At 40.7% G+C, this 24,728-nt stretch overlaps 3 protein-coding genes, 1 long non-coding RNA gene and 1 other non-coding gene across 13 annotated transcripts in view; 2 read left to right on the top strand and 3 right to left on the bottom strand.

The window, feature by feature from the left end:
* Positions 1-15,645, top strand: part of LOC114872136 (protein neuralized) — a 63,470-nt gene extending 47,825 nt beyond the window's left edge. For 7 of the 8 annotated variants that reach the window (XM_029178994.2, XM_029178996.2, XM_029178997.2 and 4 more), the window contains 3 exons: positions 7,455-7,621; positions 9,160-9,728; positions 10,360-15,645. In XM_029178994.2, the coding sequence (XP_029034827.2) occupies positions 7,455-7,621; positions 9,160-9,728; positions 10,360-11,485 (1,862 nt within the window). In that variant the 3' untranslated portion in view covers positions 11,486-15,645. Of the gene's footprint in view, positions 1-6,250; positions 6,976-7,454; positions 7,622-9,159; positions 9,729-10,359 lie in introns of those variants that run through there. The other variant, XM_029178993.2, reaches the window with a different exon arrangement.
* The window catches only part of LOC123988175, an 84,505-nt gene that overhangs the window by 9,658 nt on the left and 50,119 nt on the right, over positions 1-24,728 (bottom strand). The window lies entirely within an intron of this gene.
* On the bottom strand, positions 15,928-18,282 carry LOC114872140 (tubulin alpha-1 chain-like). The gene is made up of 4 exons (XM_029179007.2): positions 17,445-18,282; positions 16,505-17,334; positions 16,285-16,448; positions 15,928-16,168 (listed from the first exon to the last, which is right to left on the bottom strand). Exons 1-4 carry the CDS (start codon positions 17,617-17,619, stop codon positions 16,039-16,041), a joined length of 1,299 nt encoding a protein of 432 aa, XP_029034840.1. The 5' UTR covers positions 17,620-18,282; the 3' UTR covers positions 15,928-16,038.
* On the top strand, positions 18,054-18,135 carry Trnas-gcu. Its single transcript has one exon. It is a non-coding gene; the product is annotated as a tRNA-Ser (tRNA).
* On the bottom strand, positions 18,383-20,391 carry LOC114872141 (ras suppressor protein 1). The gene is made up of 8 exons (XM_029179008.2): positions 20,135-20,391; positions 19,748-19,798; positions 19,555-19,675; positions 19,356-19,474; positions 19,212-19,294; positions 19,028-19,142; positions 18,836-18,968; positions 18,383-18,760 (listed from the first exon to the last, which is right to left on the bottom strand). Exons 1-8 carry the CDS (start codon positions 20,277-20,279, stop codon positions 18,676-18,678), a joined length of 852 nt encoding a protein of 283 aa, XP_029034841.1. The 5' UTR covers positions 20,280-20,391; the 3' UTR covers positions 18,383-18,675.

The raw sequence follows: 24,728 nt of genomic DNA on the forward strand, positions 1-24,728 counted from the left end.
TACATTTGTGGCGGAATTAATTAAGAGCGAATGGGAATTAATTAGCTTCTTTCCAGCTTAATTACTTCGCTGACTATGCGTGTAAAGGAAACATGAATTTCAAAGTATCGTGGTAGAGAGTTCTCTTCAATTTTAACCGAAGCCTCTAATTTAAGTTTGAGAAAGGAAACGCGTTTGTCAATATAAAAGCAGAAAATTTGCACTGATTTTACAAGGTAAAATTACCCTTCTAAATTCACCCTTTGAAAAATGCAGAATCTATAATCTTCCATAAAATAAAAAAAATTTTCAAAATCTTTCCAATTTCGGAACGCTAAATCTAATATCTCAACCAAAAAATCACCCTTATCGATCACCCTTCCAAACCCGACAAGTCCTCCCTCTAGAAATGAATGTCGATGCCAGAAGAGGGGTAGTTAATCTTGCTGACAGTACGAAAAGCCGTTCCTTGTTTTCTTTTTCCCGATAGAACACCCCCGCAAACACCTTCGCGAGCCTGTACGTGCGAAACGCGACAGATGCGTGGTTAAACTCGAAACAGAGGGTGGATCGGGGGTGGCCACCCCATCGTTTAACTTCGTTAATCCGATTGTTCCTTGGCTAGCCGTGGTGGCCGCGTTAAAAGAGCCGCAATGGGAATATACACTTGTCGTCCGGGGGTATTTCGGATTCTTCAGGGTTGAAGGGGGTTCGGTCCTTGGGGTGTAGATTGGTAAACGGGAAACATCTTTGTGATGGAACATTTGGCACGACATTGGGGTTGGGTCGCGATCTTGTTTATAGAAAGGATGAAGCTTTGGAATTTAATTTTTTCTTTTTAATAAAGATGGGATTAAATTAGTTAATATTCTTGATTTCTAATCAATTCTCTAAGGAGATTAAATATGCACAAAAATTGCAACGAGCAAATGTAATTGCAATTTACGACCTGTAAGTTGGAATCCAAATTAGAAAAGGTGTCTAATTATGCGGCTGTAAATGCACTTTCAATGCAATGAACGAAGCGTTGAATTTTTATTCGCTGAATATTTTTAGTTAAGAATAGAACGTCCCGGGTACAGGATGTAGACCTGCTAGAAGTATTCGCGACCTAAGGTGAAGTTCAGCAGTTTCTCACTCATTTAAGCCCGACTTATTCTAAATTAGCGCGTATTAGCGTGCCAGGTTGAGAAATAAGGATTAATTTTGTTGTTCATTCGCTGGTAATTTTCATCGCATTCCAGCTAACATTCCTTACATCGGTAGCTACATAATAGACGCCAGAAAACATTATTAAATTTCTCTAATTTTCCTCTTACAAAAATTAAGTTTCAAAAAATTCCTCCATTTAATCCCGGGTAATGGAATTATTTTAATTGCAAGTACAGGTGGAATACATCCACCGTATTATTTGCTCGTAATTACGGTTCTTCCTTATCAACTTCGATCGTGCAAACAACCGATATCACGGCAGGTATATCGGAATTGCATCGATCGAAGGTGTATACCGATTTTCTTGCCATTCTTGCGATTCCATCGGGTTCAAAGACCTGCTGGGTTCTAATCATCGCGGCATATTTACAGTCGCGTGTGGATGGTAGCTTAATACGACGATTGTTTACGATCGTGCATCATCCGCACGCGATGCTGTTTCCTCTTTAATCCTTTTCACCTGACGATGATCATCCGTTACCGTGCATTCGAATCTCCGCCTCTGTTCTATAAGAAAATCATTTTTTGAATACCATCTCCAGGACCACGTGTCCCCCGGAGGGGTTGAAACCGACTTCCTGCTGCCTGAAGACTCCTATTTACCTCTCTCTTCTTATTCCCGTTCACCGGGTCCGAGTAAGCGCGTTATTATTACTCGGACGTGGCGCGAGGCTCGCATATTGCCACCTTACGTAACCCACATAGTGTTCGAGGAGGAAAGGGTATCCTCGGGACAAGAGAGACGGAATGACGCTCACCTTTCGGTGAGTCAGGCAGCGGAACGAGCATAGATCAGAAGCTTAAGGATAGAGAAAGATAGGTAGATTCTCTGGCCGAGGACTAAGTAGCTCGGCAAAGATCACGGCATCGGGCGTGGGAACAAGGCCCCTCCTGGCTCTATACAGACTCCTGCAGACACACAGGGAACCTTACTGGAACTTCCTCGGCGTGGATGTGCTGGTTAACAGTACCTGGAGTGGCCGACGTCCTCCTCGTTGAATAAGGCACATCCTTACACCAGCACGCGACCCCAACACTCTTCATACACCAACTTGCATCTTCTTCTTCTTCTTCTTCTTGCTTTGATGGTAGGTTATGGTTTGTTGATTTTCTGCAACTGCTGGATTCCTTTGGAAGAGGAGATGTGTTGGAGGATTGGGGTATTGGGTCATTGGGTGTGTGTGTTCTTAGACAAAGAAAATTTAGCTTTCCTTGAAATTAATCATTACAGGGAGGGTAGATACACGAGTTAAGACGATGACGTGGTTTTATTCAATTAGAGATCCCAGAATGAGAAACGAGGAGCTTGGGAATGGAGGAATGTTTTCAAAATTTTTTACTTAGAAAAAATAAGTTTCAGCAGAGTATTCATCGCGCGTTGAATAGTAACATCGTAGTCAGTTATCAGCAATAAGTGCCGTTTATCAAACACTTCTCTCATCAGAGTCAATCTTCATCTCCGCAGGGTTCGTCGACCCTCAAGATGCCTCGATCAATCGTAATTTTCAATTCGCAATTTTTCGTTACGAGTAAGGTTGTAACGGAGGCCCAGAAATAGAGCTTATTAGAGATGAATGGAGCCCTAGCTCGGTCAAGGCTCCGTTTATTTACATCGTGCAAAGGACATCGCGTTCACATCGCGGAGGCGGATCGCGCATTGTTACATTGGCGCCTGACTCCCAATGCAACTGATTACTTTCACTTTGCCGCGATGATAATAGTGGGTGTACCTAACGTTCCGACCTGGAATCACTGTCTAACGATTCAAATGCTTCTTTGCGTTTTTCCTTTTCATTCTTTTTTGAAATATAAAATTAAAATCAGTTCAAAATAAAAACAGTTCGAGTCCCTTGAAATGCCTCGACTGGGTTCGATAAAAATGAAATGAAGATGCACTTACGCCAGGCGCACGGTTTTCATGGCGCGATGCAATTAAAGGACTCTCCCGTGGAAAGTCGAGGCGTAGTCGTTCGGTGGCATCGGGTTTTCTCGCAGGATCTCTCGCGCGTCAAGGATCCACGGTTCGCCGCGAGGGCTACACTTCCGTGCAAATGTGTGTCACGAGTTTCCCACGAGATGAACCCGGCGAATGGCAACATAGGCGCGGGCATAGACCAATTACTAACTTGCCTCTCATTCACTCGATCGCGATTTACGCGCACGATCGATCCGTTCGGTAACGCGGTTGACGCTTGTCGCTGCCTCGTAAACACCATCGTGGATGAAATTTTATTTCTTAACGAGTTCGCTGGCTGAGTAGAAATGTCATAATTTTGGGTTACGTATTGTGTTATTTGAGAATAATTTAAATTCAAGCAACGAATGTAAATTAGACTTAATGGGACATTCTCGTGACGAGAAACAGATCAGCGTAGCCGAACATTAATTACTGTCTTGTAAATCAACAGCGATAAGCATGTCTTTGTTATGCTTTCTTGCCCACTTTCACCTGGCGAACGTTTTCTTTCTTCAACACATGGTTGATTCTAGTTTCGTTTCAACGTTGACTATGATTCAAATTAGGCGAGTGACCATAGAAAAAATAGAGAAAGGAATTAAAAATTGTTGATTCTATTTGCTACCATCTGAGCAGAAGGATACTTGGCGTGTGTGATACGCTTATTAACGGTGTTCACGTTCCCGCGTTGATCATCGGAATCGATAGGGTCGAGGTCGAAGGTGCGGATTCGCGATGATCGATAGCGAAGCAGGCGCGATCGTCAAAGAGGCTTCGTAAGCCCAGCTGATCGATAATCCGCTTCGAAATCGATTTACGAAGCATCCGTTCGCTACCGAGATGGATCTTACCATCGAGAACAACCTTCCTCTTATTTAATTTCAATTTGGAAATTGTAGGCTCGGTACGTTTAATTATATTTGTATCAAATTCAATTGAAGCCTACTCGGATGATCGCGTAATTGCTGGTAATTGCAATCGACTTAAGTAATGGTTAATCAGTGATACAGCTTGATTTAGATTACACGGGAATGACTCGAGTGTTTCCCTTCTGTTACTTTCAACGATCAACACAATGATGTGGCAGACCAGTAACCAGAAAATCAGTAAATCATACGTAGAAAAAATCTTGAAAATGATCATTTATGTGTGATTGAATAACCAAAGGAAATATTCGTGAAGCGCTCTAATAGGCTGACAAAATTGAAAAATAATTTTAAAATATAAAATGCTATTGTAGATCGCCTGAATTTAAAAAAAATACAATTACCATTATTATCATCGCGTTTCTTTAACCCTTTGCAAACATAATTGTTATATTAATTTATTAATTATTAATTCGAAGAATGGAATTATTGTTTCTTTTATTTTAAATTATTAATACTTTGTGCAAGCTTAAAAATGTTTCGTCCTCAAAGGGTTAAACGATTCGTTTCGATTTCACGGAGGAATTATTTCAAGAATCAATTCGAAAAGAGTCGCGAAACGTCGTTGTCCTGGAAGAAGAAGTCCTATCCGATTATCCACGGCAAGGTGCGTTTCCTAGTCACAGTCCGTAATACCGCGATTCACCGTGGGAATCTTTCATCGTGTACCGTTGCATCTGGTCGTTGTTCCGCCAAACGAACCGTGATTCCATTTAACCCTTGTAATCGTCGCCAGGTACCTCGCGAGGCGTGCAGGGGTGGTTTCTTTTTGTCATTGCGAACGGAGAACCGCTTTTCCTGTCCGCTTGAATCGCGCTCGATTCGCTCGAGCAGAGAGGAAAAACAAGGCGGACGTGACTCTTAAACCGAGGAAGATCTTGAATCGTGGAAGATTTATAATCTTAATGCGGGTCAAGTGGGGTAATTATGATTTAAAAATAATTCAAAAATTTTCAGATATTTTAAAATTATTTTTTTAATTCTATGGAAATTAACTTAAAGACTTCTCTCTTCAATTCCGTCTTAATTGTTTACCGGCAATTTGTAACCGGTCAACAACGTGTTGAATAAAAATCTGGAAAGCCGGTGTTGCATCTGATCGCAGTTACAACTCATAAGATTAACTCCCGAGTCAATTAGTCAGCAGGTAGGAAAGAATAATCCAGCAGTGTTGCAAAAAGTTACAACAGGTTTGGCATTAATTCGAGCCACGATTAATCCGCTAACGAACCGAAAACCAGGCTCGAGTCCCGATCAACCAAGACAGTCACGATCTATGGGATCAGCAGCAAAAATTCATCTGAACGATAGGTTTCTCACGGTCCAGCTAAGGCGCGTATTATGAACCAGTCGGTTGCAATTGTAATTTCAGATTCGTTCGTCACCCCGTTTTGTTTTCTCCACTCTCGAGTACCGTTACCATTTTTCCACGAGAATCATCGGCGATGATGATCGCGTGCACCTTGCCGTTTCTTCAGCTTTTCGAGAACTGTGCCAATTTTATGGTGACTTTGAAACGTTCTGTTCGATGGGAACCTCTTTTTTTAGGGAGGGAGGGTTGTTTTTGTCCTCTTTTTTGACGATTGATGTTGAGAGGAGGTTCAAGAGGGATTGAGAAACAAGCTGGTAATTGGACTTTCTTTGATGTTTCAAGAGGAGGTTTTCGGGAGTAATGGTTCGTAATTGAAGGATTTGTAATTTTTACAAAATTGCAGAATTGAATCTTTTTTAAAAGAATTTTTTTTTTCTGGTGAACAGATTTCAATAATCCTCGAGATTTATTAAGACTTCATATATAACCGGAAGTGGGTAAAAATCCGAGGAAGTTTGTTCTCCATTGACCCGTCAATTTCGTATCCGATCTCTGAGAAAATTTCACTCGCGCGCTGTTAGTAATCGCGGGAGTAAAGTAGGAGGAGGAAAGACGATGGAAGCCTGCAAAAGTCGAGAGGATCAGCTTCGTTTCGCTTCCTGTTCGGTGGGCATTGTTAGTAGCGGTTTTCGGCACGCATCCGTTCGCGGAGAAAGCGTATCGCTTCGGGCCGATGCGCCTTCTGTCGAGGCCGCTTCCGGCGAGGAACGTGCGGTTTCCGGTGCGTGGCGCACGTACGTTATCGACCGCGATACCAACTCGCCGTGTTCCTCAATCGATAGTCAGTTGGAATTGGACTGTTGCTCGTGTCGGTTGTGCTTCTCCTTTCATTTCGATTCCTTCGCTGGTATTCCTTCGTTACTCGATTAATTAATAACGCTATTGTATAATTTGTCTGTCGTGAATCGACGGCGAACGTGTTGTGACACTTTTAAACAGAATTCTGTGACCTGTGAAGTTTTCCATTTTCGAATTGGAAAATGAAATTCGAGTAATATGTGATATTTCAAAGAATCTTTTGAACATTTCTAATTTTATTTTTTGATACCTGAAGTCTAAAATTATATTTGGAATATACGCTGCGAAATTGCCAATCAATAGCTTCTAATCAGCTTATGATAAAGATAAATGTAAGACAGAGATTGATAAGGAACAGATAAAAGAAGATAAAGAGTAAAATATAAGTTAATTGTAAGATTAGTTGACCAAAAGTGTCGCTCTCTTTGTGGTGCCATAAATATCAAATTTTAAATCATCGTATTATCAATTACCAGCAAATGAATGATATCTGATCGTCGCGATTTATCGACGATTGTGAGAGAAGATCAAACAAGTATCTTAGAAATCTGGCTACAGGATCGATCATCCTGTAGATTTGTATGGATTATCGGGAATGGCAGGCTTTCCAGTCACTGCCTGGGAATATCCTAGACGTAGCCTGGGAATATCCTGGCAGTGTTCCCGCATTCCAGATCGTCGAGTCGAAGTTATGAAATACCGAAGTGGAAACGCTCGAGCTACCACGAGAGGTGGTTTTGCATTTCAGTTTCTCGATCGAATTCCATCTTTCCTCTTTCTCTGTTAGTCCTTCTCCTACCAACTAGACACGCACAACCTTTCGTCTATCTTTTGTTTCACTGAAAGAAAGACACCGGTGTCTTAAAGAAATTTTTGGAGAAATTTCGAAATTCTTGATTTATCAGCTTGTCGCTTGGGGTACGTTAATTACCCAACGGGAAATGATGGGAATTTCGAAGGAAAATGATGTAATTTGATTTAAATGCTGCTTTCTGAACGGATTTACCTGAGGATCCTTGGGTTTCAGTTCCTGGAATTAAACCGTGGGTCTCCTTGAAACGAAACTCCTTTCCTTTTCCATCAATCAATTTAATGGCTATTTGTATTTTAAATAAACATTGTTGAAATTCAAGCGAGAATTAAATTGATGTCAAAATAAGAAACTTAAAAATTAAGACGATGCTAATGTGTGTACTTTTAATTGTTGCAGCACCCAGATCATCCAGTGCGGGCACCAACAATCTACCACCATTAACATTTCACCAGGTTCATGGTGAAAATATCAGACTGTGCAATGGCGGGACCATCGCCAGAAGATACGAGAGCTTTTGCAGGGGCATCACGTTCAGCGCGAGGCCCGTGCGAGTCGGTGAAAAGGTAAATCTTCGAAGAAACACGCGCCTTTAATTAACACCTTCACTCCTACGTGGGTAGAATTCAAAGAAACGAAACTCTCTCTTCCAACACAATTAATCACTGATTTTTCCGAACGAACTAATTCAAAATTGAAAGAAAAGTTCACCGATCCAACGAGTGACACTATTATTCCTCCTCTTTTCAAAGACATTAACAGTCTGTACGTAGCAAGCTCTCGCTGGAAAGATAATTAATCGTGGACTTTTTTCCTCGTTCGCAGCGAGGAGAAAAAAAAAAAACCGTTTTCCCGTCGAGTTTCCTCGTCGTCCCGTAAATCGTATACGGCAGAACAGCAGTTAATTGTGAGAATCGGGTGACTGTTGTTCCGCTCGACGGATCGTCATTTGCATTTTCTACGTCTATCGGGCTCAGCCGGCTCCAAGGACCCTGAAGAGGCTAGATATTTCACGTGGGCCGACGGTTTAGCGTTCTCCAATGATCAACCTCGAGAACCGTCCATATTTACAACGAATAGAGCTCGGATAGCAACGCGTGTAACACCGCTCTCCTTTCGTTTCTACGCTCGTCCCCGCTTCGCGAAGAGGAAATCGCGAGAACGTGGGCGAGGCGTTCGAAGGTTCCTCGTGGATTTCACTCGGACAGCTTGGAATCGGATTTCGGACGGCGATCGTTCGATTCCTTTCGCAAATTTCATCGGTAGATTGCTTTGAAAATCGGAAAGTTCGTAAATCAATGAAACCAATTTTAATGTATTTGCGTGGGTGTATTTATAATCGTGATTTCAAGACTTTCGCTTCTCTTTAAAATTCTCCTAGAACTCTGATCCATGCTTTGTAAATAATTAAAGAAATCCTTGTGCTTCAACGAGATCCGCGTTCAGGATAAGAATAGAGGTAAGAGAGGTGGAGATTTCGTAACCGTTCCTCCCGTTAACTATCGCCTTTCGGATTTTTGTCACGTTCAATTTTGTGACGTAACGTGGACGAACTTGGTAGCAAACTTGGTTTTCTGGATCTCATCGAACCAACCATGTTTCTCTATTGGAACTTTAATTTGTAGAATTATATTTTGATTTCTAATTAGAATTCTAAGAACTTAGGATGTCCAGGTAGCTGTGGCCTGTTTAAAGGATTCTGATGGTCTATGTCTAGGTCATGGATCCCTTCATGAAATAAATTTTTGAAATAGCATTACATATTATGGAATAGCAATTTCTTGGAATAATTAATTTTTAAATTTAAAATTCTGCCATCTTACATTACCAGTGATACTACCGAAAATAACTGATCAGTCAAGGTAGAACTTTCTTAAAATAATCTTTAAATTTAAAATTTCCCATCTTACTGAAATTAATTTCGCAGCCAAGGTAGCAATTTCCTAGAGTAATTAATTTCTAAATTAAAAATTCGAGTCTTTCAATTTGTCATATTATCAGTGACACTACTGAAAGGTAGCAATCACTGAATCTCCCAACTTCATCCCCTCCACAAACTTCCGCAAATACAAGCCAACTAATAATACCTTCCATATTGTTGCAGGTGTGCGTAAAGTTCCTCGAGATCTCCAACAACTGGAGCGGGGTGATACGGTTCGGTTTCACCAGCAACGACCCGATCAACCTACGAAACGGTCTTCCAAGGTATGCCTGTCCAGACCTGACGAACAAACCCGGTTACTGGGCGAAGGCCATGGCCGAGAGACTGGCCGAAAGGGACACGGTACTCTTCTACTATGTCACCTCGGCCGGTGACGTTCATTTCGGTGTGAACGGCGAGGAAAAAGGAGTGTTCTTCAGCGGCGTCGAAACCCGTGGCCCACTGTGGGCTATCATCGACGTATACGGTAACAGCACAGCGATCGAGTTCGTCGATCCCAACAGGCAACACTTCAACAACATCAGGAGAGGCGCTGAGCATAGCAACGAGGACAATGCACAGCACAGCAGGCATTCGGCCATGGATGATGCGAGCAACGCAAGCAGGGACGTCGAAAGGATCATCGTTCCGTCCATGCAGAGCATGTCGATCCATCATGAGCCTGACGTAGAGCTGCCTGGACTCAGGTTTCAGCCTGCCGGTGTCATCTTCACGCCGTTACCCTTCCATCCGTGAGTCTCCCGCCTGATCTTTTCTTTGGTAATCCATCGTCGAACGCGACACCCACGACGGGCTGAATTTTCTTCGGTATCTTGCAAAAATTCATACGTCTATTCCTTTAACCTTTGATCGAGAAGCAAACGTTCAGACTCTCAGGTAAAAAGATACTCGTGACTATCTGCTGGGTCACTCCAGTGACTCAGAGCAAACAGAAGGTTAACTCATTGGATAAAATGTCAATGTATACACGTTCGTGTCGTCATTTTCCTCCTTTGATAAATAAACTGCCTCGTTCAAAATTTGATTTGTTATCAGGGTTGTTAATGTGTTCCTATAGAAAATACTTTACAGCACGAGAGGTTCTACTATCGATTCGTTTGTTGCCACGGTGTACAGTTAGGATCGTCTTCCGGTGGTATTTGTTCTGAAACTCGTGTCGATTTCCATCACGCGTCAAGTTCGTTCTGTGCGGCCTTGCTGGGATTGAATACTAACGAGGTTGCTTTACCTTGTTCGTCGTATCTCATATTGAAATCATCTATGATTTAATTGTCCTCTATTCGATTATTCGTAAATATTAAGCGCAAATTAACTGTCCACTTCCTGTTACATTTTGCTTATCCTCGTTTTTCCGTGTTCCAGGACCCGAGGCCGGAACATCCGGTTCAGCAATCAGCAATGCGTGGCGACGCGGACCGACACGGAATTCTGTCACGGGTACGCGTTCACGAGTCGACCATTGCTGCTGGGCGAACGTTTGGTCGTGCAAATCTTAGCCACGGAGCCGATGTACGTCGGCGCTCTTGCTCTGGGTCTGACTTCCTGCGATCCAGCTCGACTGACCGCCGAGGACCTGCCGGACGACAGCGACCTTCTTCTGGATCGACCCGAGTACTGGGTAGTCTCGAAAGACGTAGCCTCGAGTCCCCAGCCAGGCGACGAGATAGCCTTCACGGTGACCCACTTCGGCGAGGTACAAATGAGCAAGAACGGTGGACCGCCGAGCGTGGCGATGCACGTGGACCAAAGTCTCCAGTTGTGGGCGTTCTTCGACGTCTATGGTAGCACGCAAAGGGTCAGGATGCTAGCGGAGAGGCCAACCTCCCCACCCAGACAACGACAGAGCAATCCCTCGCCAGTGACCATCCTCCAGCAGAAGCAACAGAAGCAACAACAGCAACACTCGAATCACAGTAACGCGGCCACTGAGTTGTCCAGATTCTCCGAGATGGTTCAGTTCAAACCAGCCGTAGGCGGTGGTACCGTCCTCGTTGTGAACCTACCGCCTCAAACGGGCTACGTACCACCTTCCTCGTCCACTCCTCAGCCCACCTACGCATCCTCGGCTGTGCACAGAAACTCGCACGTCCATCTACCAACCGCGGCAGCAGCTGCAGCTGTGTCAGCCGCGTCCACCTCGCATCCGAGCTCGTCCAGACAATCCTCGCCACCTCTGACCGGCACCATGGCCAGTACAGGCTCCTCCACCTACGTGGAACCAGTCAACTATCAGAGCCTGGACGGTACTCTCACGTCCCAAGCATCGTCTCACCTTCAACAGTGGAGCGAAGGACTTCAACCGACCCCTGGACAGCCGAACGAGTGTTCGGTATGCTACGAGAGAAGCATCGACAGTGTATTGTACATGTGCGGACACATGTGCATGTGTTACTCATGCGCCATTCAACAGTGGTGCGGCAAAGGTGGCGGTCACTGTCCTCTCTGTCGAGCGACCATCAGAGACGTGATCCGTATCTACAGATCCTGAACGACGGCGCAGAGAATTCACGGAAGGAACAGTTACAACGGCTGATTCATCTGCCGACTCTTACTTTGTTGACCCTCGTCTCCTAGAAACGGACAAGCGTGCGATCACTGCCTTTTCCAGCACGCGGTGTCCATAAGAGCGAACGTTTCCTCTCTCGTTGTTCTCGTTTCTGCAGTAATTCTACGATGCTCAGGACGCGTAACGGTGTCTTCAGACTGTTCTGCACTGCCGATTTTCTTCTGCGGTATTCGCGACCCATCCCTATGCCAGTGGGGTTAATTCAGTTACGGGGTCGTCGATGGAAAGGGACCTCGTAGTTTCGGTACCGATAAAGTACCATCATTTCTCAGGATAATTCCATCAGCTAATGGAAGAGGATTCAAACCCCGATGTCCAGAATAGAGGAAGATTCAGTGGGCACCTTTGATGGGTGTAACCACCAGACGAGAACACGAGATGTATTTCTGTTAAAAGGATCCTGAGTACAGGAGGATCCTCTGTTCATCGGTGTCAGGTTCGCGCAGTGTCGTTTAGATGAACTGTATATCACTGTCAGACGAGTAAATTAGAGAAATCCGTACGCGTGTGCGCCTTCAAGATCGACGAAGAACAAACAAGAAACGAGTGATCGTATGAAAGGTATAGAAGAAACAATGCGCGAATGGTTGAAAAGAATATACAGTGAAAAGACAGAGTGAATACATTGATCTTTAGGTATTTTCACAATCGACATTAAATATTATCGCTCTACCATCGCCAATTAACTATTACTATTATCACCACTTACTGCTGCTACTATTCTCAGCCTTTAGTTTGTTACGATTATTTTTAATTAGTGATATACTTTATTCGTTTACCCTTCTTAACGAGAGTAGCTTATTCTTTATCGCTCCAGACACAAACACAGGCATCGCACCATCGTCTCTTGACGCGTTTCGGAGTGACAATTTTTATTTAAACAAACGCGACACGTGTGTGAAGTAGCGTGAAGCTTTATATAAGTTTCTGTGAATAGATTAGATTTTATTTTATTTTTTTTTTTTTTTTTTAACCCTTCTATTCTCGTTGTTCCTTTCAATTTTTGTTCTCGCAAACGGAACACGACTTTCTTACTTTCGACAATAACTTTGTAAAATGCTTGTCGTTTCCACGTGTGCGTATTACGATAAAAGATAAACAAGCGGTTCGAGCGAAACTTGTCTATGTGTGTTATATACCGACTACCTACAATTAATCGTACGTATTACCAAAGAAAATAGCGAAACCGTATACTTCCTTCCCGCTCTGCGTACATTCTTGAGGTCACCCACTCCTCCACGCAGCCAAGCCTTAAATGGACGATGGTTTTTTATACGTTTTAGGACTTAGCGTTACCGTTTTCTACCGAGTTCGCGTGTCCCGACTACACCGTGAAATAAAACAAAAGAAAAATAAGAGAGAGAGAGAGAACAATGATACTCGCTGGCAATGATTGCAACGTGTTAACCCTTTGATTACTCAACGCTAAGTAATTTATTCTACACGCGTTAAATGATACACAAGTTGAAAACGAAGAAATTGTTTCGATGCAACATAGTGGCTGTTGGTAGACAAAGGGTTAATTCTTGACAGAGAAATCGTGCTATTAATGTTTGAAGCGTCCAAAATTGAACCGAGTGTAATTCGAGGAAAATTTTCATATAAATTAGGTTGTTGCATTTTATATTAAGAGTATCAACGAAATCTTTGTATAGTCTTTTTTATCAAACTTTTAGCTTCAATTTAATGTACCATAAGTGTTATAAAATAATACATTTCTGTCAGGAAATTGTATCAGATTCTTGCTGTTCCATTCGCAACAACCTGATCAATTCTAATTATCTAACTTCGAATTAGATTCTTCCTAATTCAATGAAACGGTTTAACGAGAGGTTGCACGTATTTTAACCGCAGACTCAGCGTCGAATTCCTACCTGAAAGGACCGTATCGAAGAGTACAAGCAAAGTTACTATACCAGGTTGCGTAGTCGTCCAGATCGGACGAAGTTTAGAGGTTTTTATCAGTGTTGATGACTAAAAAGGGAATTATTTGAGGATCCCGAGCGTGGAGAATCCGTGGTCCATCAATGTTCCAAAAAAAAGAGCTGCATCTATGAAAATGCTTCGCTAAAGTAGGCTGTTGAAGCTGAATTTCGACCTGGCAAGGACCACCCGTGTCTCTATACTCACGATCCTCATTTTGTTATGGACTAAAATCGATTTATAAAGTTCTCAACACCTCGTGCGACCGTTTCCGTTCGATGCTCGATCAGAACGCGGGATTTCTCGTTGCAATTTATGCCGGCGAGTCGGAACACCGATCAATATGACTGGCCGCGAAACGATCGCGAACGAATATCGTTCCACGGCCCGTCGATACGACGAGGATTTATTTTCGTACAGCCAACGAGACGACGCCAAACACAGGGCGACGTTTCTGTTTTTCCTTAACCGGCCCTCGACGGCCGTGCCTTACAGACGTTTATCGGATCTCGTAGCGTCTTCTGTTGTCGCGTTGACACACCCTTTTGCTCGCCGAGCTTTGCCGATCGAATTGATCACCTAATCTCGTCACGATTCAACACCCTTCGGGTGCACTCCAAGTGTCGCCGAGGCAAAAAGTTAATCGCGAAACGAGGAACCAGCGACCGAATTTCCCGTTTCTCTTATTTTTCCATTTATAGGAAAATCTTTTTTTAGAAATCGAACAATAAAATTGAAACTATCAACTGTGCCAAAATTTCTATTTTACGTTTTAAGGAATATTTCACCGCGTTGATCCTCGTTTCACCGAATTTTTCAAAAGAATCCGGCGAAGCAAATTACGGAACAAGTTGCCTGTGAAAGCAAATTGTTCAGCAAACGAAAGGATGCTCGAAGCATTCGCTGGAGAGAGAAGGGAAGAAGCGATGGAAATTGGGCTGATGGTTCCTAAACCATTCCCAAATTAAGAAGAGAGATAAAGACAGCTAAATGGAAGAAGAAAATTCTGCTCGATCAAGGGATACTCAATTTAAAGGAAGCAGTAGTGAAATCTCTAGTCCAGCGAGAGGCGGCTTTAATTCGTCTGCCAATCCAAAAAGAAAAAGAAATCATAGCGTTGATTAAGAGAAAGAGAGAGAGAGAAAGGCAGTTTTAGAGAGAGAAAGAAACATAGCAAGTATGAAAGTGTATGAGTGTATGAGAGAGAGAAAGAAGAGATTTTATAAAAAAAAAAAGGATACAAAGTTTTAAAGAAAGAATCCGCTCTAATTATCGCGCGTTCGCCATTGAGAATCTCTTTTTTTCTTTTTGCTTTTTTAATTAGGGTACTTTATTAACACTTCGATGACCTCGTTGGTTCTCACTAATTTCCAAATTGCAATCAAGTGGTAATTGCTGGACTAAATAGAAATGAAGTCTGGCCATTGAAGTGTTAACAGAATTATAAAATCAGGCTTTGATCGATAGAGTGTTCAAATTTTCCCGGTTTTTCACGGGCAACAATCACGAACTTCCGGTCGAAGAAAAGATAGGAAGCTTTAGAGAAACCGAAAGAAGACACGTTTCATATTTTTCTTTTTTTTCTGTAGAATTGGATATCCTAGACGAATATTACATAATAGATATCGCCAGATCAATGTATAATCAATCGATGATTTTCTTGTTTCTTTTTAATCATTTCACTAAACAGAGAAGAAAACTCGATGGAGTCTAGGATCTCCTTGTTTGATTGTCGAGGACACTCTTTTAGCTGTTCTTTATTTTTATTATTATTTTTATTCATATCCATATTATTATTATTACTATTAATATTATTATTATTATATGATATTGTCGTTTGTTCTTTGCATCGCTCGGTGTGATACGCACAAAAACGCTACGAGTTAAATGCGTTGAGAAATGTGTATCGTTCTCTCATATCATCTAAATAATTATAAACGAATGTGCTCTGTCCGTTTACGTCGCGAATAAAAGAAGAAGCATACAAAAAAAAAAAGAATTGTCACCCTCTCCTACCCTGAGATTTGAAAGAAGATTCTATGTGCGATAAGAGTTCTCTGTAAGTGTAAAGATGCCGATTACGAATTTATACATATGTAATATAATTCGTGTAGCCGCGTGTTGTCCTACACAATAAAAAAGCCTGTAATATCTATGAACACCTGTGTACTGTGTTGATCATTTTTTTCCTCCTATTAATATAATAAAATAATTTGGTTAATTTGACATTGCAAATTTTTCTAATATACTATTGAAATTTAAAAAACAAATACCTTGAATGTTGAAAGCTGGAAAATGATAAATTTTCATTAAAGCATAAAAATTCTAAATTCAATACATACCAAATAAAAGTCAAATATATGCAAAATAAAGTTTTATTTACAATAATAAAGTACTTACTAAAGAAACTGTACATATATACGTTAAAAATAAAATCACTTAGCAAAATGGTACAAAGGACGAGTATGAACAAAATCGACAAAAACAATGTATAATTAATAGAAAAATGATGATTCGTCCGTTCTTCATTACTTCTAAAATGAAGTAGATAATTAATTTTCCTCTTCACCCTCGCCAGCGTCTGTCGAGTCCATACCGACTTCTTCGTAATCTTTCTCCAACGCGGCCAAATCCTCTCTGGCTTCGTTGAATTCACTCTCGTCCATACTCTCGCCAACGTACCTGAAAAATAATTCATTTCAATTAGTAAAAGAGGAAGAAACGCAAAATGAATATCCATTACCTTGATTACAGCTGATACTAATTACCGATAGAATTAAAAAATACATGTAATTTACCAATGAACAAATGCGCGTTTCCCAAACATTAAATCAAATTTCCTATTCAATCTCGTCCATGCCTCGGCGATCGCAGTTGTGTTAGCAAGCATCGCCATGGCTCTCTGAACTTTGGCCAAATCACCGCCAGGTACCACGGTTGGGGGTTGATAATTAATGCCCACCTAAAAATGAACGAGTTATATTAATTTATGAAACGCGAAAGCCAATGTAAATGTACCTTGAAGCCAGTAGGACACCAATCGACGAACTGTATCGCCCTCTTCGTCTTGATAGCCGCAATGGAAGCGTTCACATCCTTAGGCACCACATCACCCCTGTACAGCAAACAACAAGCCATATACTTCCCTCTTTGCGGATTGCACTTCACCATTTGCATAGCAGGTTCGAAACACGAAGAGGTGAGTTCCATCACTGTCAGCTGTTCGTGATAAGCCTTCTCGATGGAGACGATGGGGGCGTAAGTAGCCAGAGGGAAATGTATCCTCGGATAGGGTACCAAATTCGTTTGGAACTCTGTCAGGTCCACGTTCAAAGCTCCGTCGAACCTCAACGAGGCAGTGATCGAAGACACTATTTGTCCTATCAATCTGTTCAAATTAGTGTACGTGGGTCGTTCGATGTCGAGATTTCTTCGGCAGATGTCGTAGATAGCTTCGTTGTCCACGAGAAATGCACAGTCTGAGTGTTCCAAGGTGGTGTGGGTGGTTAGGATGGCATTGTAAGGTTCCACCACCGCTGTGGAGATCTGAGGCGATGGATAAATAGCAAACTCCAGCTTAGCTTTCTTTCCATAGTCCATGGAGAGCCTTTCCATCAGCAAACTGGTGAATCCTGAACCGGTACCGCCTCCGAACGCATGGAAGATGAGGAAACCTTGCAGACCGCTGCACATATCTGCTATCTTGCGTATTCTGTCTAGGACTAGTTCTATGATCTCTTTTCCTAGGGTGTAATGACCTCGAGCGTAATTGTTGGCTGCGTCCTCCTTGCCGGAGATTAATTGTTCAGGGTGGAATAACTGATGGTAAGTTCCGGTTCGGACTTCGTCTGAGGAGAGGATTTTTCGAGGTTGAAATTTCGGAATTTAGGAGATAATTAACACTGCCGTATCGGCTCGAATGTTAATTAGTTGGAATATTTAAAATTTGAAGTACGACCTATGACCGTGGGTTCGAGATCGAGGAACACAGCTCGTGGCACGTATTTTCCACCACCTGTTTCACTAAAGAATGTCTGAAAACCGTCGTCGCTGGAGCAACTCTGTGGTGGTAACATTCCATCCGGTTGTATGCCATGTTCCAGGCAATATAATTCCCAGCAAGCGTTGCCCATTTGAACACCGCCTTGTCCGATGTGAACCGACAGTACCTCGCGCTAATGATATCGAGAATATTTTTAAGCGAGCTCGATTATTTATTAATAATTGGTAAAGGGTAGTTACCATTTTGCCGATTTATTAGGATGTTAACGAAGAGGGTCGGGTGAAGGATGTTTACAGGACGATCATCCAAATTCAACTGAATAAATGACACATTCTGTTAAGGAATTTTGTTTTCGTTGCTGGGAGACAGTTTCATCTATTCGGTGGTATAATTGAAAACCATGAAATGAAATTTTTATGGGTGTTATAAAATAGCGCCCTTCGTTTAGTAGAATATTCATTCAAAAATGTTACAGCTATTTTGAATTATTAAAATAAATTCTTCTATTTTGCACGAGGGGTAGTCACCCCTGTTCGAATGACATTTTTTCAAGATATTCACAGCGACGAGGTGGCCGAGAGGTTAAGGCGTTGGACTGCTAATCCAATGTGCTCTGCACGCGTGGGTTCGAATCCCATCCTCGTCGATTAAAAACATTTTTGCTTTTATATCTATTTACACCATTATTTTACATTTGCATGCAATTCAATTAAAATCCAATTAATTACTAACTCTGCGCGTCTCTAAAAAGAAAGTATCTAATGTTGACAAATTTTTGTTAGTGGGCATTGTTAAATCAGGTACATGCAATTACACTCAGGTACAAATAAATGAAATTTGATAGAGCAACAAAGTGATAACAAAAATTGTAACTCTGTCGAATAAAAAAAAGATTCTTTATGCTAGAATAAAGTTTATTATATAAATATAAATATCCTGTTTAATTCTATAAAAATTATCGAGTTTAACAACACTGTAATATATTACATAGTACATGATTTATACATTAAAAATTCAAATGCGTCATAAAAATATATTCTCGTGTTAGTAATATATTAGCTAAGGCACCATTTTGAATTCCAGGTATATTGCAGCTACGAAGTTACTGGCAGTGAGTGAATCGAGAATAGTCATGTTAAAAGTTAGTTTAAAAAATATTTGTCTGTTAATTATTTTTTGCTCCATTTCAACGCATACGGGATATTTTCTTACTCTTGTCGTTTTCGATCGGGGGTGGCGGTCCTTTGGCATTTTGGTGTCGATTGTATAGACTAGAAAATGTGATAAATAATTGACACTAAAAAGTGTTTCTCACCCGGTACAATTGGAGCACATTTAATACTTACTATCTATAAGTTTCGGAACGAATATAATCCATAACGTGAGAAATTCCAACTTGCAATTGATTGCCAATCGGTGTCACCCATGGATTAAATTCCATTCTAAATACCGCTTTGTTACTTACTAAATCCAGATTTCCTGTAATTAAAATAATTTTAATTACAGAAAATCGTGTTAATATTTACTTTGATATATACCTATTTCAGGAGGTAAAACAGTCAATCTGTTCCCCTGAATGTGCAACTCTCTCAATCGCGTTAATTCCCCAATTTCTTTCGGCAATTCGATCAAATCATTTTCCCTCAACACAAGCTAGAATAAAAATAAAAATGAAGCACTGTAAATAATTGATTAGTTATAAAGCTGTGTCTTAGTAATTACAATTTGTAGATTCTTCAAGTTCCCAATTTCAGGTGGTAAATATTCAAAATCATTGTCAGCCAGGTAAAGAGCTCTCAGAGTTTCTGTAGAAGAAAATATTGCATGTAATATCATCTGATTTAATCCCAGTAATTTTACACTAACCCATCATGAAGAAATTTCCTGGTAGATTCTTTTCATTCAGATTATTGTATGTTAAGTCCAGCACCTCCAGTGCTGGGAAAGCACCAAACCCACGTGGAAGCACATCCAATTTATTCATTCTACAAATTATCTTCATTCTAAGTAAATCCTTGAAAATATATCATTTAAAATCTTATGGTATTTCAAGTACAGAACCTACCCCACATTGAGAATACGCAACTTTGGCATCTGTGACAATGAGATAGGAAGCTCAGTAATATGATTATTAAATAAATTCAATATTTCTAGATTGACTAGGTTTGCAAGGCCTGGAGGTACAGCTGGAGGAAGAAAATATTCATAATATACCCTAATTATTCCGAAATTAAATTAACACTGTTACCTGCACTTACCTTGAATTTTATTATGACTCAAAGTTAGCCTGGTGATATTGATCATATTCACTAAAATAAAAAGGCATCTTAAAATCTTTGCATTAAATATTAAAATTTCAAAATGACCAAGTTCCAATGTGCCAAATTAACAAAATTATTGTCATTATAATCAATAATTATATCAAAATATAATGATTTCGTAAAGGAAGAGGAATTTTATTATTATTTATATTATATGTTATTGTTATCATTTAAAACGATCTAGGACGCATGCGTGAACACGCCCACCTCGTGGGTTAGCGACAAATGGCGTCGTCGGATTTCCATCCGCTCCAAAAAACCAGTCAAGACAAGTTGCCTAATTTGGCGAAAGGAACGAGGCCCACGAGGATATGGAGGACTCACGTAACCCGGGCATCTCCTCGAACGTCGTTATTCCCTTGTCCGCGAGATCCAGCTCGGGATTCTGGATCTCGCGGGCTTCGTCCAGCACCTTCTTCGCTTTTGACATCTTCCCGGCTGGAATACACGACACTGGTGCCTGATTCATTGCGCGCGCAATTGTACATAAGAACGCGTCAGTGTGCTTTAAATAAACATGCGCCAACCTCTGGCAAACTGAACGTACGATCACGAACGAGCTATGGAATAGACTGATCGTCCCGTGGGTCATTCTGTCCCATGATCTGAAATACCGACGTCCCTGAAAATCCCCTCTATGTTCAAGAATGATGATTTTAGGAACGGCATTGAATGAAATCATTGAAATCGATGGAGGGAAAAGATAATTGATCTTTCATAGAATTGTGGAGACCGTGGTGGACTTGAGAAAATTTAAATTAATAAAGAAATATCGTAAATTCTTGGACGCTGATTTATATAAAATTAAAAACCGACGTATTTTCGACGATAGCGCCGTCTGGCGTTGATCCATAGATCTTTTGCGTCCTCTATTGTCGAAATCAAAAACTTAACCCAGAGTGAACATACTTCGATCACAGTTCAGCGTTTTATCGCTGGATGGCGATTGGAGTACGATAATTTGGGAATTATTTATTTAAATATAATTTTAACACTTGTGTGTAATGTTAGGTGTATGTACTTATGATTTACAATTGCACTTAATAAACTAGGTTGTTTAAATAATTACAAATATTTGCTTATATAAATTAGTAAGATTTCTTCCTTACCTTTTATCGGCTATTGCAATATCAGCCTATTATTTTAAAAATAAAAAAAAATGTTTCAATACTTTTTAATTTCATTAACAAAATTCCTGTGTTACAATAAAAATATATACTTACCAAGTCAATATCTCCAGTTATCGCAAACATCAATTAAACATAGAAATATTTAGTAAAAAAACACAACACTACCTAATAAATCGACGGCCATTCAGTGTCGTAGAATAAAATAAATAAACGTTGTTCGATTAGCAAGGCAGAAACAGAGCATAATATCGGTGATAACGATCGAACGCGAAGCGCGCGCGTGTGGCTAATTAACAAAGATAAAAAAGCGGTTTATGTAATTGCGTCTCGTAATTACGGGCCGGTATCGAGCGGAATGATTCGATAACCTCACCTCCTCTGATCGGCCGGTTTTAGTAATGTTAAGAATTTTTCACCGCTGGAACTGCGGTTGAAATCGGAGCGGCTCGCATTCCAAGATGGGTTTCAGTGGACCAGCGATGTGCGATCAGTGATATTAACGATAAATAAGAACACAAGAAGAGGAAGATTTTATCCTCGTACCTTTTAAAAGGTAACGAGATCAAGGACCGAAGACGAATACCTTCCGGCTGTTGATCGACACCGATTCATTTCCCTTAACGTATCATTTTTAAAACTTTGATAACATAAGACAATTTTTCTATCAAACCATTCGAGAGTATCTTAATTCAATTACAAATTCGATTATCATTATAATTTATCATCATTCTTCATACAGAATATCCCTCCCTATTTAAATCACCCATCGTTAAAAATAAAATTTAAAAATCATACAAACGATGAACTTAACCTCGTGACGAATCGAAAGGCTAACAATATAAGCATTAATCACGTTCAAGCATCAGCAGGGATAAAACTAACCCAACAACAGGAGGAAAATTAATCAAATTGCCTTGATACCTTCAGATAATCGACATTCTCTTCTGAACATCATACATCGATTACTATCGACGAGTATCCTTCGATCCTCCCCTCGTATAAATCCTATACTCTAGGACTAAGACACTCCCCTGGAGGATTCTAACCCAGAAGAGGCGCTATCCTCGTCTGCTAAAGCGTCTTATTCGTGGTCTGGGACAAACACGAAGAGCAGTATGTATTCATGCTAAAAGCACGAAGAGAGTGGCGCCAAACAGTACCCGAGGGTACTTGGCAAGGTTACTGACCTTGGCGTACACCATAAAGGATACTTATTATCGTAACCAAATATTTGCCAACCTCAAATACAATAATATCAATATAATTAGAAATTAAAAAAAATTTTTTTTTAATTGGATCTATGTAATGTCGGATTATTATACTAATGTAAAATGGCAAATTAGAAGCTTCAATTAAAAAATTAATCAAATGAAATATAAATGCATTTGAAAAGTAATTACAAGGATAAAAAACGAGGAAATACATCGGGATTGCCAGCAGCCACGTATTACAATCTCGTATCAAATAATGCCGTTTGTTAGGTCGGCCTATGGTTCTATATAACATCAGCAGCGGTAACATATAAATTACCATGCATCGTGTTTATAACTTATATACGGTCGGAGCTGTAAGTTATAAGGCGTCGTACGCGGTGTATGAGTTATAACTGCCGCGATGATAATTTATAAGTAACGACTGCCGAAGTTATAACGCCCGAGGTGTATCGGAGCGCGTTATATTGCCTCTTCCACGAGACATTTGCGAATCGAACGTAAATTTTCGTCCGGCTACAGCAATGAATTTTTAACACACCTTTGTATTTAGATATCTTCCACCGTGGATCGTTTATAATTAACGCTGAAGGTTAATTCGTTTCTCGTACCATAGATGATCAATGTACAATAATTTTATTTTGTATCGACGTAACTATGTAGATCAAATGGACCAACTTCCCTTGTCCATTAAAATCAAATATTTTGCAAAATGTAAAAAATATTTAAAAGAAAAGAAAATTAAAATTAAAGGTCTTAAAATAAAAAATGTCTTTCTTGCTCTAAAAGGAAATAGAGATCACGGTGGATAGTGTCATATAGAGAATCGTAACCGGAAACGCGCAAGGTTTTACACGGGGGAACCTGCGACCGCGCATAAATCTCAGCGAGGTGCGTTCCTCTTGGAGGCGCACGTGCGTTCGCACGCGTGTACGAGCAGATCTCTGTGGACATCGATGGAGGGTACAAGAAACAGAGGAAGAATCCAAAAGGATGAAAAAGATAGTAGAAGAGAAGAGTCCACGTGGAACATCCAGTGCAGCATGTAAAAGCCCGTTATGCTCGTGGTGCATAGGTGCATGTGCATTAGTATAGCGTACGCTATAAATAGATGTAGCAAACCGCAGAGAGATCCTAGCTATCTACCCTGCGACTCCTCTTTTGCGTATGGAGGATGATTAAAAAAAAATTCATCCAAGGTTTATAGTTATATAGATCCCGATCAAGGGTATAAGCATAGATCCGAAAATCGATACCCCGAGTACGTGTACAACTCGAAGATACAATAAAGCTATTAATAAATTATTTCTCAATGAGAAGGTGTTCATATAGACGAGATTTATGATATTCCTCTGCAAAACGTATTTTTCTAGGGACTTTGCGTGTTCGCATTGAAGACTCGTGATACGTGGAGGAATAATGGTACTTTGGTGTGATGGGTGTACCTTGGTGCCTGGTGAATAAATAATTATAGCCGGTGAATTTGTGGAGGCAATGATTCGACGTACAGGGTGTCTCAAAGGTTGAACAGGAAGAGCAAATAATTGAATACCCGTTCGTAAAAAGAAGTCTTTCGTGCAAATCTATGAGTTTCGAAGAGATCCATGGTGTTCCATATGACGCGAACCTGTCTCAGTGTTAATAAGCCGTCGATATAATGCCGGTGTGCAATTTAAAACAGCATTTTCTCGCAGGCCGTTATGAGATACCGGTATACCGAGCGATCCGGACACAAGCAGCTTCTGTTTTCGGCAATGAGGATGTCAGACAAGTTACGACACGGCCAGCAGGTGTTGCGGGTACAGCCTGTCCAGTATCTCTCGGTATTTCATTCTTTTTTTCCATCCTTCTTTCTCTCTTTCATTTTCATTTTGATTCCTTTCGAGACCGGACGGTTGTACGACGAGAATGCGGCTACCGTTTAACCTTTGCCGTGTATCGGGATCGGTGATCGATTTTTCAGATTCAATTACGTTGCACCGCGTGCTCGATGGAGTATAATGTAGCTGGTTTCAGAGTAATTGAATGCCTCCTCACCCTTTGAACCCGTTACACCAGGAGACTATTAGGGATAATTGTGGAAACTATGGAACGTTACGCGACGATCTTTGATGTTAATTTTAGATGATCCTCTATTCTATTGGTGATTAATATTAGAATTTGAATAATGCTATTTGAAAATCGAAAGGTGTAATTTTCATGCTTTCACCAAGTTCACACAGTGAGATTTTATCGCTGGTTTTAGATGAATAAAAAAGGGAATAAAATGTTGAAAGGAAGTCGCGTTACACGGGTAACAGACAAAATGATCAATTTGTGAGAAAAAACGGAAATTGTGTTAGGTAATCCAGTTAACCAATAACTGCGACAACATCGATATTTCATTCAGAATGTAAATTAACAGTTCTAGATTCATGATTCGTGTCGAGCCACCTGCAATTTGCGCGTAATGCTATACATTAACACTTTAACATACAATCGAATGCGTCGGTGATTTGCGTTTGCGATTGGAAACGCGCCTAGCTGTTGGCAATAAGCCTGATATTTCTGCATATATGTTCCTTCCGATCAGGCGTC

Source organism: Osmia bicornis, chromosome 9 (assembly GCF_907164935.1).
Source record: "Osmia bicornis bicornis chromosome 9, iOsmBic2.1, whole genome shotgun sequence".
Classification (NCBI taxonomy): domain Eukaryota; kingdom Metazoa; phylum Arthropoda; class Insecta; order Hymenoptera; family Megachilidae; genus Osmia; species Osmia bicornis.

Bases quoted from the DNA above. Each gene is read 5' to 3' on its own strand.
- LOC114872140 (XM_029179007.2), bottom strand. From the start codon at position 17,619: ATGGGCAACGCTTGCTGGGAATTATATTGCCTGGAACATGGCATACAA. The intron at 17,335-17,444 runs GTCGTACTTCAA...TCCTCTCCTCAG, and splicing joins TCTCGAACCCACGGTCATAG to ACGAAGTCCGAACCGGAACT. The intron at 16,169-16,284 runs GTAAATTACATG...ATTATTTTTCAG, and splicing joins AAACGCGCATTTGTTCATTG to GTACGTTGGCGAGAGTATGG.
- LOC114872141 (XM_029179008.2), bottom strand. From the start codon at position 20,279: ATGAATCAGGCACCAGTGTCGTGTATTCCAGCCGGGAAGATGTCAAAA. The intron at 19,799-20,134 runs GTGAGTCCTCCA...TTTTTATTTTAG, and splicing joins CGAGGAGATGCCCGGGTTAC to TGAATATGATCAATATCACC. The intron at 19,143-19,211 runs GTAATTACTAAG...TTTTTATTCTAG, and splicing joins ACTTGAAGAATCTACAAATT to CTTGTGTTGAGGGAAAATGA.